The 15,354-nt window shown below is 42.2% G+C and overlaps 2 protein-coding genes across 3 annotated transcripts; both read right to left on the reverse strand.

Annotated features, from left to right (window-relative positions):
• Positions 1 to 244: 244 nt before the first annotated feature.
• Positions 245 to 2,878, reverse strand: LOC120455256 (putative uncharacterized protein DDB_G0286901). Of its 2 annotated transcripts, none has more exons than XM_039641258.2 (2): positions 2,661 to 2,878; positions 245 to 2,594 (listed from the first exon to the last, which is right to left on the reverse strand). In XM_039641258.2, exons 1-2 carry the CDS (start codon positions 2,876 to 2,878, stop codon positions 1,286 to 1,288), a joined length of 1,527 nt encoding a protein of 508 aa, XP_039497192.1. In that variant the 3' UTR covers positions 245 to 1,285. The 2 variants fall into 2 exon arrangements, with proteins under 2 accessions (XP_039497192.1, XP_039497190.1); XM_039641256.2 differs by having other exon boundaries at positions 245 to 2,597.
• A 1,236-nt stretch (positions 2,879 to 4,114) lies between these two features.
• Positions 4,115 to 11,548, reverse strand: LOC120455255. Its single transcript, XM_039641254.2, has 3 exons — positions 11,427 to 11,548; positions 4,797 to 7,440; positions 4,115 to 4,673 (listed from the first exon to the last, which is right to left on the reverse strand). The coding sequence occupies exons 2-3, from the start codon at positions 7,307 to 7,309 to the stop codon at positions 4,115 to 4,117; spliced, it is 3,072 nt and encodes a 1,023-aa protein (XP_039497188.1). The 5' UTR covers positions 7,310 to 7,440; positions 11,427 to 11,548.
• Between the last annotated feature and the right edge of the window lie 3,806 nt (positions 11,549 to 15,354).

Here is a 15,354-nt window from a genome sequence, read left to right on the forward strand (position 1 = left end):
TGAAAGTGCATGAGCACGTAACATATGCGTACATACACCCAGAGGCAATATGTACATTAGAGTGGACCGCGCTCGAACAAAAGGTAAAAGGTCACACCTGTGTATGTATGTATGTACATATGTGCGTTCGCCGTGAACAGTAAGAAATATTGGGATACTCTTACTTTCCCTTTTTATAATTTTTAAATCAAAAATGATTTTTTGTGGAAACCTTAAAAATGTCAGTAGATAAGCAAATGCTAAATGAAATTTATGGATTTTTATTTATTTCATCGCAAAACGTTTGGGGTACACATTTATACATTTATTAATATATACGCTTAGATTTTGAACGAACATGCATACAAAAATATGGATTTCCTTTAGATTTTCGATTTTTATCAATTTTGTATTGTTTTTGTTTTTTTTTTTTGAATTGGCTTTCCAGGAATACCTAATATGGTACAATAATTTATTTTTCTAGACTAAAAAAAAATATTAGTATAGGTATCACAAATATATATATTTATGTATATATCAATACACAATTTGTAGCGAAATCTAATGTTTCAAAAGGATTATTGATAAACTCGTTGAAAGGAAATTGATTTTGCTTTATTGACGGACTTGGATGGGTCTGTCTCTTAGGTTGAGCTGGAACTTTGTAGAAGAATAACACCCTTTATTGGGAGGAACCGATATTATACAAATACATCGCTCACATTTAACTTAAGTGGCATTTACATTTAAGTTCAATTTCAATATGAGTCCTCATCTGCTTTTTAGTATTAATTCCATTTTAGTTAAATGTGCGCGATATGTACGATATTTCCATTAAAAATGCGATACACTAGTATTAAACACTGACTATTGAATCTGTATATGTACATACATTGCGAAATCGGGATTACAAGGATAATGCTAGCTTTAACGCAGCCAAACACGGTAATTGTAGGTAAAAATAAATAAATATTAAGCACTTGCATCGCTTGATGCTTATTAAGCTCTGGTTCTACAGTGTGTTTCAAAAAACCTTGATTCCTGTTTAATAGCTGTCTTCAAAAAAACACTCTGTAGAAGCATCGTCGAAATATTACAAACACACACACATGTATAGTTAGGAACCAGCGCAAATTCGGTGTGCGCTTTACTAGCACACGTTGTCCTTAAGTATATCTTGGGATTAAAGTATATATGTATATGTGACCTCTGTGGCGAATTTTCGATCCCTTTTTTCCCTTCGGGAAGAAGATAGAGGTCATCGTCTTGATGCGTTAAATATTATATTAGATTGGGGATCATCCATTTAGCGTTGGGTCTCTCCAGAACGCATCTGTTCGCGACTTTCGCCTCGCTCGATGTACCAGTTGTTATTGTTGCGCTTCTGGTGTTTGTGGCGAGCGTTTCCTCGCTGCAGCATCATTCGTTCATGCCACTCGCCACTGCCGCTATCGTTATCGTTATTAGGATTGCGTTCCTTGCTGTTCTCGTTGGAGTGCTCCTCGTTGGATTTCTTGGTGTTCTTATTGTAACGCCCCCGGTTATTGGAGGACTGATCGTAGTATTTCTTTTTACCATGCTCCTTTGAGTGATCATCTTTTCGGCTGCGGGGATCGTGTTCTTCATTCGGTCGCCGCTGCTTCCTGTCGTTCGAGTTGTACTCCTGCTTATACTTTGGCCTATAACGCTCTTTCGAACCATCCGCCAGCTTCGATGACTGGCCATGGGAAGTTACGGTTTGTGGACCATTATTATTATTCGCATGAAAACCTTTGGGATCAACGTTGTTTTCGGTATCCTCGGCACCAGCAAAGTTGCCCAGCTTCTCGGTGACCTTTTCAAACTTGTGAAAGGCTCCAGACTGCTGTAGCACATCATTGACGGCATTTCCAATCTCATCTGTTAGAGAATCCAGATGCTGCTTGTTCTCCAGGCACATGCCAGCGATCTCAACGAACTGACCATCGGCGCACTGAAAGGGTTGCTTTAAATCGGCCTTGGTGATGTCCACGGGTTGAACCGAATCACCATTTCCTGCCCAGGCCTTGAAGGTCTTGCCCTTGGCACGACCAGCTCCCTGTCGCTGCATCGTTGCATCCTGACCAGATGCGAGATAATGCAGTTTCTTGGACATGATATCGATTTCGGCGCGCAGTAGATTGTTTTGTAGCTCCAGCTCACCCACCCGGCGCTCCAGTTCGATCAGTGGTTTCTCCTCGCCGAGTACCTGCCATTCCGGATTCCGTAGCTTACCCACAAAGGCCAAAATGGCCAAAGTGGAGGCCACATAGAAGAAGGCGGTCAGGCCGTTTTGCACCAGCGGTGGCAACTGGAGTTCCAATTTGGAGCGCACTACGCTCTTGAAATCCTGCTGCTGCTGCTGCGCCGGTTGCGGCTCCCGTTCAGGATACTCCTTTAGCTGCTGGCCAGTGCTAATAGGGGCAATCAGTTCCATGGGACTAGTTGGCAAATCACCGAAACCCAAGTCACCCAATAGGGGTTCGCGCAAAAATAGATTGGGTGAGATGCGATCGGTACTCTCGCAATCGCTGATTATCGAAATACCATCGGAAATATCATCTGCCTGGGGATCCTCGGCCGCGGGCCTGTTGCATCTGCTTGGGATCAAAATTCCTGGATGAGTTTCTATATATCTTTCGGTAATCATTGTGCGAACTCACCTCTCGTTTTTCTGCTTATCCGCCCGACTGCTCGGCCTTAAATCCGTCACCTCTTCGTTCTTCGCCTCCAGTCCGTCATCCTTCTCCTTTGCCACTGGCAGAATGGTCCACGAGTTGAGTACCGACGATGAGGTGCTGCTCCCGAGAGACTCCTCACTCAAATTGGACCCGGTCTTAGTGCGTCCAATGTCTTCGCTCCTACTGCCCTCCGACTCCATCTTCTGCACCGTCGTCTGTGAATTTAAAGAACATTTTCGATCGTTAATTTTTACTTTAAATAGCAAAGAAAATTAAAAGATACTATTTTCAATTCTTCTATAAATCTGTATTTTACCCCAATGTGCGCTCTTTACCCGGGGCTCGGCTATCAATACACTTAAGTAGCTGGTTTACATTCTACTTTTCAGAGGTCTAAAGACAACGGTTCCCTTGTTTCCGAACACCAAGTAGGAATATGTAGGTACTTAATTAAATGCCGTATAATCGGTGCAGTTAATCAATCTCATTGTTCTGTTTACAAGTGACGCGTAAAAGTTCTAAAATAGGAGGTCACTGAGAAGAGACTAGTGACTTTTCCCAATTTTACCCCTTATTTTGACACTGACCTAGTAAAGAAAATCTTAAAGCTTCCTCGGAGTGAGCGAGAGAGCAGCTGACTTTTCACATGCGCGCTTTTCCGTTGGCGCAAGCGAGCAAGCAACAAATACGTCATAAAGGTAAATTTTAGGGAAAATTGCCAGGTTCTATTTTGCTTTCGCGTTTAATGGGCCTATTAGTACATCGACCTTGAAATTCATATATATGCATACGTAAATGGCTATCTGGATAGCTGCATATGTATGTAATTTCACAATAAAGTTAAAAACAATGCAAATATATAAACATGTACATATGCAAGTTGTGTGGGTTAGCTGCATTCGAATTGGTATTTGGATTTTGTAATCGGGGTGAAACTTTAACGCACTACACACCTTTATATTTCAAACTATTTGCAACAAATAGCGTAGTCAGATAGACGGTTAGGTTAAATAGCACTAGCTATCTGCAGCGGTAAATAAATAAACTCTTTGTGTGCTCTAGAGATGGAAATACATATATCTATGGCGCTATCGGTTCATCCGATTTTTTTAGATTTTCATAACCGAGCGCAAAGCAAAACACCTACCATGGCCTCAAACCATGGTTTAGAACTCTACTACAGCAGAGTACTGAACCATTTACATGACTTTCGAATTTGCATGGTAAAATTATTCAAATTCTAAAGATGTTGAGCCTTTGTATATAAATTACTTAATTGCGAAGGTAGCCGGTCACAGGGCTTAGCTTTCATACATATCGTAAAAACGTTTAATGTTTTAATTAAAATGCGTTATAAACAAGCAGTTCACTCAACTTGCCTCAGTGCCTCAATAAAATGTATTGTAAACAAGAAGTTCATTTCACTCACCTTAAAATTATAATTGTTTTTCCATTATGCGCCGTACTTCCCCAGCTTCCGAGCTGAGTTCCCAGTCGGAGGCGTTGCCCATACCCATCCTTTCCTCCATATGTCGGCTTATGGTGCTGTTTCTGGACGTGGGCATGGCTTGACCCTTCATAAAACGCGGTGCTGGCACCGGATGAGAGATACGCTGACGGTGCTGCGGTGTCCAGTAAATCTGGCTGGTCTGCTGGGCCGATTGGTCGAGGATGAGCGGAGTTGCCCGGCCATCCTGCATCATATAGCCCTGGGCGGGTGCCGGTCGCACGTAGGGCAGGTAGTCAACAAGCTGGGCCACCTGAACACCCTCGCCCGTGTCCACCAGCACCAACTGGTTCAGCGGCACCGGCCTGGCCAGTGTTCCCAGTTGCTGATTGGATAAATACTGTTCGGAGACATTGGAAAGCAAACTGTTCCGCTTGCTGACATGAGCGTAAATCGGTGACGGTCCGTCCACTGACATGCCGCTGGTAACATAGCGCCCCTGGGCGACGGGTAAACTCTGGACACGCTGTGGCACCTGTGGTCGAGCACTGGAGATACCAGAAAAATGAGAGAAAACAGTGCTTTAATATTCATTGGCCATTAAGGTTATGAGGTTACTTGTAAAGTTGCCTAGAAGTGGCAACTAGGTATTTAATTTCAACATTACTTACCATTGATCATCCACGGAAGCGTACGACACGGGCGAGACATCGGCGTTAGGAGGCGTTAGATGTCGCTTATAGATGGGCTGGAGGGGCGTCTTGGTTTCCGGTGCTCGGGTGATGCTCTTGCGGCAAAACTCCTTGACCTTTTCGAGAATCTCTTCGCGCGTGAGAAGTCCACCGATTCGACGCGATGGCATCTGCTGCGATTGCCCCTGGTTCGCGGCCCTTTGTCGCATTACCACTGGTGTCTGTTGACCTGGATTTCCAGCACTTGGCGTCATGTTGTCCAGGACACTCTGACATCGCGGCGGCTGTTGCTGCATTTGTTGCTGTCTCATCGGTGTACTATTATAAACCATTAATGGTCGACTGCGACCGCTGATGCCGGAGAAGGTGTTGCGCTGCATTGAGCCGCGAACAAAATTGGTTTGATCGGGATGCACTATCACCTGGGAGTATATATCCTCGTTCGGTCGTTGTCTGATTGTCTGCTGCTGCAGTTGTTGTCCCTGCAGTGGCTGGGCATGCAGTTGCTGCTGCTGATGAAGCTTGTGGTAAAGCTGGCGATCCGTCACCTCTTTGATGGCCCGCAATTGGTCCCATTGGTTTTGGCCACGCACTGGCGTCGATGTGGCCACAGGACTGGCAGGAGCCGGCTGTTCGTGGTTGAATTGGCTGCGATCCACCGAAGTGGAGCGGTTGATTCGACCCACCTGCTGTGCCTCTGGCCACTGACGTCCGGGATTCACACCTGGTCGCTCCAGTGTCGATCTTCGCAGGGTGTTGTCACCGTTTCGTCTCTGCAAAGTTGCGTTGTCACCGTTTCTTATCTGCAAACTGGCGGCACCATTTCGCATTGGCACATTCGTGTCACCATTTCTCCTTTGTAAACTTGTGTCACCGTTTCTGTTTTGCAAGCTGCTGTCACAATTTCTGGGACTTTTATCGATACCAGAATCAACGGTCGGTGATTGTACTTGCCCATTTGGGCGACGACAGTTAGGACTCTGACGCTCCAATAAAACACGACGTATCTCAGTGGGCACATCCGCCTTGCGACGATAGTCCTCCTTCTCCAAATCGTTGAAGATACTCCGCGGCGATGGAGTTTCCGACTTGGGTGTGGTTTTTCGCCGAGCTGGAAATATGCTGTTCGAGATCCGCTGGAGTACATTTAGCTTCTTGGTGTTGCTTTTGCGCAGGGCCGCCAGTGACTCAGCCACCTGTTGCCGTCGCTCCTCTGCCGTTTGCATGGGCGTCGAGGTCCTGGCGATTGTGGGCGTCGGTGAGAATAGCTCCCGCCTGGGCATTAGAGCCAGACCCTTGGAGTCCAGATACGCTTGGAACTCATCGGAGCTAATGGTGTTGGTGAACGTGCCTGGCGTGGGCGAGGGTACATCCTCTGGCGCACTCATAGCCACCGGCTTCGGTTTGTCTGGACTTTGTGGCACAGAGGAACTGGCCGCCAACTCGTCACTGGACTCACTCTTCGTCAATGGTACATCGATGTCGTCCAGATCATCATCCGAGGTGATCTGTAGCTTCTTTACCCTCTCATCAAATTTGCGAGCATTTTTCGTTACCTCAGCGGGATTGAATAAGGCACTGCTTTCTGGATCGGAATTGGTACCGGTACGGATTTTCAAATTGGCCAAATCCGGGTAGTTTGGCTTCGAGCACTTCTTGAAAGTCGGCTGCGTTGGTTTCTGTAACTGCTGAGCCTTCTGGTTCGGATTCTGATTATGATTCTGATGACGGGCCTGTTTACCCGTTCGCGTTTCCTTCAACGTCTGTTTTCTTTTGGGCAACTTGCCGGTCGCCTCCTTCAGTTCCTCTAACTTGAGACGTGCCAGCACCGAGGGATCATAGACAAAGTACGCATCCGGATTCTTGATGTATGTTTTCACATACTTGGATTGCTTGAGCACCTCCTCAGTGGTCACAAAGTCATCCGTCTGCGGCTGGGCACGATTGAGCTTACTTTTTCGAGTGTTGGACTCGTTCTTCTGCTGCTCCCGCTCCTTTTCGCGCTCCCGTTCACGTTCACGTTCCCTAAGTTGCTGGGTCACGGTTTTGCGAACACTTAGGGTCGATCGTTTCGTTGGCACCGGAGGCGGTGTCTTCTTCTCCCGTGTGGCGGCTATGTTGCCATTGCGGAATGGATTTTTTTGATCCACAATCGGTTCACCGGTGGTGAACTTTCGAATCTCCTCGTCGTTGGGATTGAAGCTAACCGACTTTTTTGCCTTGGCACTGATAACTTCGATCTCGGTGAGATCCTCCGGACTTGTGGAGCTTCTAATTGGGCTATCCTTCTCCTTGTCGTTCTCCTCCTTTTCCTTCTCCTTCTCAAACTTCTCGAAGGGCTCTACGATTTTCAGAGGCGCGGTTATGTATGTCTCTAAGATATCTTGCTCTAATTTCTGGGAATCTTGGTCAACTGGTGTATCAATTTCCTGACCCTTTGATTCGTTTAGAGGACAGATTCCTTCGTTTTCGGCTGCAATGGTGTCAGACATTTTTCGATCAAGAGCTCGGGGGAGAATGGTGAGGGGGAAAACGAGAGGGCTTGGAGTGGAAGAGAGTTGGGAGTTGTTGTCGTCTGTGCACCCACCATCGATATAGTTGTCTGGGGTCTGGACAAGGAAATCTGCAAATGAAATATATAAATATATATTCGCATACAAAACAATGGAATTTCGATTCGCCGATTCTGGCAAATGCGTAGTTAGGGAAAAAAAAACCCTACATCTGGCTGGCAAGCGGGATAGCATGGAGTTTGGAAATCCCAAGGGCCCACCGAACACGACCTAGTAAGATGTTTGATTTTTGGTTTGGTGGGTTGCCCTGAGGATGGGACTTGTAATGAACGGCGCAGAACGTAAACAAATCGCGAGGGAATGTGTAAAAACAACAAAACATGCACGCAGGCCACCTGATGACTGACATTGACGATAAATGAACAATCGACCTCAATAAAAGCCAGGCAGGCAGCCAGGCACACATATGAAAAAGCATATGAATGTAAGTACGATCGAGTGTGTCTACAATATACATATGTAGATGTGTATGTGAGTATCTACACACATATGCAAGGCAGATATCTACGTCTCGGGAATTTCACTTGAGCTGATCATTTAATTAAGGCCCCCCCACTGACCCGCGCCCCAAAAAAGGTCAAATAGCCCCCAATGGTACTTGACTAGCCTTTTTGTATCCGGCACTCTTAAAAACACAAACACATGAGTGCCACGCAAAGCTCTTCCAGTCTAGTTGTGCCACAGATTTTTATTTACCCCAGATAGCAATTAGTGTAATCGTTGTGGGTGAATGACGATATTAAAAAAGCATTTTCATACTAATACGTGGTGTATTCAAGTGAAGAATGAGGTAAAGCTTGAAACTTAATGCTATACATTTTATAATTCTTAGGCAGTTTTTATCATATCAACAGAATTGCAGAAAGATGATATCGTATGGATAAATCCAATCTATTTGGGCCACATTAGTAATTCTCGATTTTTGTAATTCAAATCGCTGATTCCAATTTGGCTGCAAATCATTTCCCATTGAAAAATCAATATTTTTTTTTTGCTGTTTGCAACCTAGTTATTAGCGCTTCCCCGGTATCAAATTCGCAGAACTGCGGTTTGCTGGCCCGAATGAGCATATTGTCTACTAACCCACTGACAATTGCCACCTCGTGTCAAATGCAATGGCGGAGTCGGGTTCAGATATCTGGTTATCTGTTAGAGAAACTGGTAAACTGGTAAATTCAGTTGCAGTAATTATTGAACAGAAAATTACGTGACATCTGATGAGTGCCGCCAGCCCCATAAACCGCTGAATGCGGGGGCATTTGATTTTCCAATTGATTTGAATACGGCAGCCGGCTGCGATAATTTGAAAACGACTGACTTTTGTAGATCTTGCCGACCGCATCATGTCGGCAACGTCTAATAAGGCTGGTAATAAAAAAGGGTTGCCTCATCGTCATCATCATCATCATCATCACCATCACCATCATCATCATCGGTAACTTGAGCAACAGACTCTAAAAGTAACTGAAGCCAAATGTGAAGCTACGATGGAAGCCAACCGAAATGGTGGCAAAAAGGCAATTAAAAAGAAAACGACTGAACGAGAGTGAGCAGTTTTAAGTAAATTTGTATACGTATTACGTATACTGTGGGTCTCATGATATTCTCACGAATTTTGATAATTTAGATAAGGCTGATGTAATAAATTCATTCATATGATAGGTAGCTAAGTACCCTGAAATAAACTAAACGGCAAATGGAAAAAAGGGCATTTAAGGCACATATTAAACAATAGTGCTTATATTAGGAATCAAAAATACAACTATTCTCGTTATTCGCGAATACCTGACTACGCCTTAGGGTAGGCAACCTCTTTTGCAATATTAGTGTGCTTTTGCGGCTAGAGGATATACACAATTCGGCTATCTCGAACATAATTCTTTCCCGGCTTATTTTTTTTCGCTGAGCAAGGGCCTCGTCATCGTCTTGCCAAACTCGCATGTTGGCAAGATACACACATATATGGATGTCCGTATGTACATATGGATGTACATACATACATACGTACGAAAGGTTGTAGCTGTGAGTAATTTCGAAGGTTGAGCCATACTAAAATGCACATTCGATCGGTGTTTTGTTAAAGTAAAGCCTGTTAGTACGTTTCCCCGGGCAGCTGCTCCGGATCGATCGCTTTTTTTTATTTTTATTTTATTTTTTGCCTTCAGCTTGCAAAAGATTAAGCCCTGCGATAAGATAGTACCCATTATCTAAGCAAACATACCAATACACGCGCATGGGTTTGCCACAGTAATCGCTTGGAATAATTTGAATTCTAATCAGAGCGGAAGAGGGGGATGGAGATACTCCAATCAGAGACCTTCCCAGTCAGACGTATCTATTCAACAAAAAAGTTGTACAATTCTCCACGTTGTTAATTTATGCCATATACGTACATGCATACGTACATATATGTACGTAAGTGTAAGTTTGCATAGAATATAGCAATGGAATGACCGCGAAATTGATATGTTATTATTATGCAAAGCATTTTCGATATGATTCTAGATTTGATCAAATACAAGTTCTTTTACCATAAATGGTGCTTTCAAATGGTTATTCAGTTGGTATTCAGTTCAAAAGCAGGACGATCTAGATACTGAGCCATGAAGCCATTTAAAGAAACCACGTCAAAGCCAAAATATTTAACACATCTGCAGTGCGCTTCGAACTTGCGAAATTTGGATGCGCTGGCGCTAACAAGATTATTTTGTATGAAAAACTGCACCCACTCAATACATATATGTATGTATGTATGTATGTATGTCTTGGGAGAGAAATAACCCCTTGAACAACTCACAAGAAAATCGAACGAAATTTTACACTGGGCAGGTTTGAAAAAAGGGTTTATAAAAAGTTATATTTATTATAAACAAAAATACGAAAACAAGTCAAAGGTTTTATGAAAAATGCAGATACTTTTTAATATTATGTGCCCAAAAACCCTCTTCAAATTGCATAAATTTGAATGTGTATTAGAACAGTTGGCTATTTCTTTTAGTGTACCTTTACCGCCCATAGCACGGATCGATTTATGGCATAAATTTACCCTTACCACCACGGAATTGGGAATTGCATCCCTAATTCCGCATGGAATCTCGTTCCATAGAGATTTTGGACTTCGTGTTCCCAAAATGAATCAGTGTCCGATTGGGAAGAGCCCGTATTGAAGGCAACTGTGAAAGACATTAAACTGCAGCCGATGCTCTCATTTGCTTTTGCTTTTTCTGGTTGGACCTAGGCTTTCTTGCTTTTGCTTTATGCTTTTTGCTTTCTGCTTTCGTCATTGTTATGGTTATTTGCTGTTGCTATTGCCGTTGCGCACAGTTGGGTTAATATTTCGAAAATAAGCCATAATTGTGTGTCTCTGCCACCATTTTGTGGTTTAAGTTGAGTTTGTGCTTGCTTTGGTTATTTCCTTCTTTTTTTTTTACATATATTTTTTTTATGTTTAATGCTTAATGCGCCTCGTTTTTTTCCGTTGGTTTGGCAGCAAGGCGGCCAAAGTGTGAGTTCGGATTGGAGTTCATTCACCGCGCAGCAACGGACAGATGCCAATAAGAACATCCCAGATCCCAGTTGGACTTGAAGAAAACCCCCAACGTTATTTCTTCTTTTTATTTTTTCACAAACTCTTGCTTTAACCCGCACTCACTCACGAATACAACAAAAACAAAAAAAAAAGATACAAAATCATACAGATACAGATACACACTCGCACTAACGTTCGTTTACTCACACAACCACTATAAACAATCGGTGGTTGAGATCCCCAAAAACCCCTCCCCCACCGAACCAACAAATCCACCACTGTTTTTGTGTTTCTCTGTTTTGAGTATTATTAATTTCGCCGTACATCGTATCGTACAATGTGTTACAAAGCCAAAAGCCCGAAAAAACAGTCGAATATTTTGCCGTACTTGATGGAAAAGTAAATATAACACACAGATGCAAAGACAGTTAGACACACAGGGCCAATATACAGATACGATCCGTACATGCGGTGTGATTGTATTCGACTTTATTTAACGACAATTACCTAAACAAACGTGAACAATAGCGGCGGTACGACGACGCGCACTTAACAACAAAAAGTACTCCGGCGTTCGGGAACGGGAAAACCAAAACAAAAAAACACGTCCGCTCACCACAATAGTTCAAAGGCGACTGCGACGCCGGCAGCGGCACAACGATTTTGACGGCGAATGGAATCCACAATGCGATCCACTGTTAATAACAGAAGAAAAATTTTAACATAAAGAGAATTTCTCTGTTATTTCTGAATTTTATTTAAATTTCGAAAAAATTATTATTTTTTCTAAGATTCGTTAATTCTTTTAAATTAAATTGAATTTATATTTATTGCATCACTGTATTTGCAGCGTTGCCGGACTGGCGGGACTTACACCGCAAAAATCGGGTGAAACATTTTATAATAACGGGTGTTTTTTTTAGAGGTATAGAACTTTAAGTTGGCATTACTGTTCAAGATGGCGACCGATTTAACAGCTGTCAAGTGATTTATTCTCAGTTTGGTTTGGCAATTCGTCATGCGTGCTTACAAAATCCAACTCGTGCAAGAATTGAAACCAAACGATCATCAAGCAAGGCGTAGATTCGTCGAATGGGCCCAAAACGAGATTGCTGTTGTTCCCGATTTTTCATAAGCCTCCAAGATCTTGTGATTTAACACCGCTAGACTACTTTTTGTGGGGCTATGTAAAGTCATTGGTCTATGCGGATAAGCCACAAACGCTAAACCATTTGGAAGACAACATTCGCCGTGTTATTGCCGATATACGGCCAAATATTGGAAAAAGTCATTGCAAATTGGACGTCCAGATTGGACTACATCCGAGCCAGCCGTGGCGGTCATATGCCAGAAATCATATTTAAAATGTAATGCCACAAGATTATCTTTCATGTCAATAAAATTCATGTCAATCGAATAATCCATCGTTGTTTTATTGCAATTTAAAGTTCTATACCTCTAAAAAAAACACCCTATATTAACGGAATTATAGTATTATTTTAATTTTTCGTAAATTTGTATAAAAAAAAGGAAATGTTTTAAAATTAATGTTTATAACGAGCCCGTGGAAACTTCTTGTCCATGAACAAGAAAATACTTGGCAGCTTTCAAACAAAAATTTTAAGAAACGTTAAACTTGAATAATACAAAATTATACAGGAGATTTCTTATAGTGTTGTTTATAAGAAACGTTAAACTTGAAGAATACAAATCTATACAGGAGATTTCTTATAGTGTTGTTTATTTTGGTTCTTCTTCTTCAAGTAAGGATATTTCAAGGCGTTGCCAATCCTTAATAACGGTTTTTTAGCCAACATGGGATGCAGAGCAACTTTAAATAATATTTTTGTAAAATGGTATAAATTCAATAGAGCGTTTAGAGTGTTTTTTTGTATGCTAAACAAGGCTTTTTCTAAAAATATTGTATTTTCTTAATATAAGATAGTCCGGCTTAAAAGTACTGTTTAAGCAAAATCAGTTGGTATGGCAACCATTTACACCGTGCGTCGATTTCCTGAAGGAAAACTGCGTAGAAATCCGTGAAGCGCCATCCAGCGGAAGGTACAGTTCTGCAAGAGCGCTCCGTATTAGCAAGTTTTGGAAACTTTTCACCGCCATCTGTTGTTGTTTATCCAAAACACACTTGAAAAAGTATGTTACAAAAAAATATTTGTTTATTAAATTGCTATAATTTTAGGGTTAGCCGAAGTCGAGAATCTGTCACTCCAACAACTTTGCACAAATTTTTAAATTTCTTTCTTGCTAGCTGATTAACGCGTATCTGATAGTCAACATGAATACGAATAAAAAGCTATAATGTTTTTAAATAGTTTATGAAGGCAAATAAGGCAAAGCACTGTGAAGCACATGAGATATAGAATCAGAAACTTTAATTAATATCGGCATACCTAACTCGCAACTTTATAATTAATCATTTAATTTTAAATCACTATGAAATGGAACTCCATTGAATTAACTCTGGTTGCATTTGGTTTTTTACATAATATACTTATCTAGTAATGACCCCGATTTTAAGCAAGCAATTAACCAGCATTTTACAAAGCTATCCTTGGATTATCGGCTTGCATTAGTGTGAGAACTGTTTTAAAAGGCGATTTTGTGGGCATGCCCCTCGGAGATCCGTGGACAATGCCAAGGGCATGGCCTCCGTTCGCTTAACTGGCAATCTGCGCGTAATGATGGTTCCAGGATTTAGTCGGCCAATCAATCGATGGTCGCATAGAGTTTAACATTTCCCTGGCGCGCTTAATTCGGGGGTTCGGTTACGGTACTCGAATTGCCCGATTTCGATGGCGAATGGGACTTATGGACTGAAGTACTGATGGACTGATGTCTGGTTTGTGGTGTTTTAGGTGCCGGCGTATCGCATCAGCCTCATATGCATATGCTTATATACTCTTTTTTATTTCACAAGACGGGAGTTTCGTTTTTCGTCTTTGGCTTTAGCTTTACCTTTGGTATTAGCAGCGACTTTGACTTTGGCTTTACCCACATAATTGGTCTTGGGGTTGGCCTCGCCATGGATGCTCCATGGATATGCTTACATATTGGTATCGGATCGGTTCGCATCGCATCTCATCGCATCGCATCGTATGCCGACCAATTTAGGTGGGCCCCCAATTTAAGTGATAATGATTATGCGTTTGCGTCGACTTCCCATATTCTCCCAGTTAGGAGCTTCGGTTCCCAGCTAAAGTCTGAGCTAAAACGCAATCTCGCAGGTCCCGAATCTCAAAACTGAGAGCCATGGCCAAAGCCAAAGCCAAAACCGAAACCAAAACCCAAGCCAAAACCCAAAGTTAAACCCAAACCAAAACCAAAACCGAGCCCATGCTATGGAGTTACTGTGATTTGTGGTTAGTTGCAGCTTCTGTGCTACGTTTAAGCCATTGGAGCTGTCAGGTCTACGTTTGACTTTAAGGCTCATTACGTCAAAAAGAGGCAGTGAAAAAGTATCGTTAAAACCTTTGGCGATCTGTGGGAAAATTCTCTTCACCATAATTTGCATTGGGCTCAATTAAATTTGCTTTGCTGTGCTGTGGCTGATGCTGTTGCTGTTGCTGCTGCTGCTGCCTTGTACCCCCAATTCATAATATGGACATTAACAGGAAATTGATGTTATTGTCCCGAGCCGCATGCATGAAGTTCGCATTTTGCACTTTGCATTTTGCATTTGGCTACCCATATATGTGGACACAAAGAAGCTACCTGAATTATCCAAGTGTCCTTCTAATTGCATTTGGTTGCGGGCTAACATCTCCTCACCACAACTTATTATTTTAATGGCCTTAGTTGCCCTGTTTGATGTGCTACCAAATTTTCGTACCTTTTCTTTATTGCATTTCTTAACCAATAGAATTGCAGTTGAATGCAAAATAAGCATGATTAGAGTATAAATTTATTTGCATGATTACCAAATTATTAAGTTCATTTGAATTTCAATGAGTTTTTTTTTAAATTTGTAATGTGAATGTACAGTAACAATTTTTAATTGACAATATCTTTTATGATTCGAGTTAAATTTGTAATGCGAAGAAAGCCAGGTACTCATGAAAATAAAAATATAATCAAAGAAGCCGTTGCTCAAATGAATGCTAAAAGTGTGATTAGAAAGTGCAGATGGACTTCTTGCTTTAATTTCCCAACTATAAACACACTTCCGATATGCTTCATTACCAACTGGATGGCCGTTCACAGTGATAGTCCATTTCTATTGCCAATCAAATCCATCTTCGGAATGATCTTGCGATTTTCCCAACCGCCAAATGGGCTACAGATCTGAGAAGCACCTCTAAACGCAGAGTTTAATATCTGCATTATTACATCCCAGGAGAACCGTGAAAAAACCATAAAAAATGAACTTGTAGCCAAACCCACGAGCCCCACCAACGCCATTTCAACGCGTCTCCTCCGA

This window comes from Drosophila santomea, chromosome X, assembly GCF_016746245.2.
Source record: "Drosophila santomea strain STO CAGO 1482 chromosome X, Prin_Dsan_1.1, whole genome shotgun sequence".
NCBI lineage: Eukaryota > Metazoa > Arthropoda > Insecta > Diptera > Drosophilidae > Drosophila > Drosophila santomea.

Bases quoted from the DNA above. Each gene is read 5' to 3' on its own strand.
- LOC120455256 (XM_039641256.2), bottom strand. From the start codon at position 2,878: ATGGAGTCGGAGGGCAGTAGGAGCGAAGACATTGGACGCACTAAGACC. The intron at 2,598-2,660 runs GTGAGTTCGCAC...TTTGATCCCAAG, and splicing joins GATAAGCAGAAAAACGAGAG to CAGATGCAACAGGCCCGCGG.
- LOC120455255 (XM_039641254.2), bottom strand. From the start codon at position 7,309: ATGTCTGACACCATTGCAGCCGAAAACGAAGGAATCTGTCCTCTAAAC. The intron at 4,674-4,796 runs GTAAGTAATGTT...TGGTATCTCCAG, and splicing joins GCTTCCGTGGATGATCAATG to TGCTCGACCACAGGTGCCAC.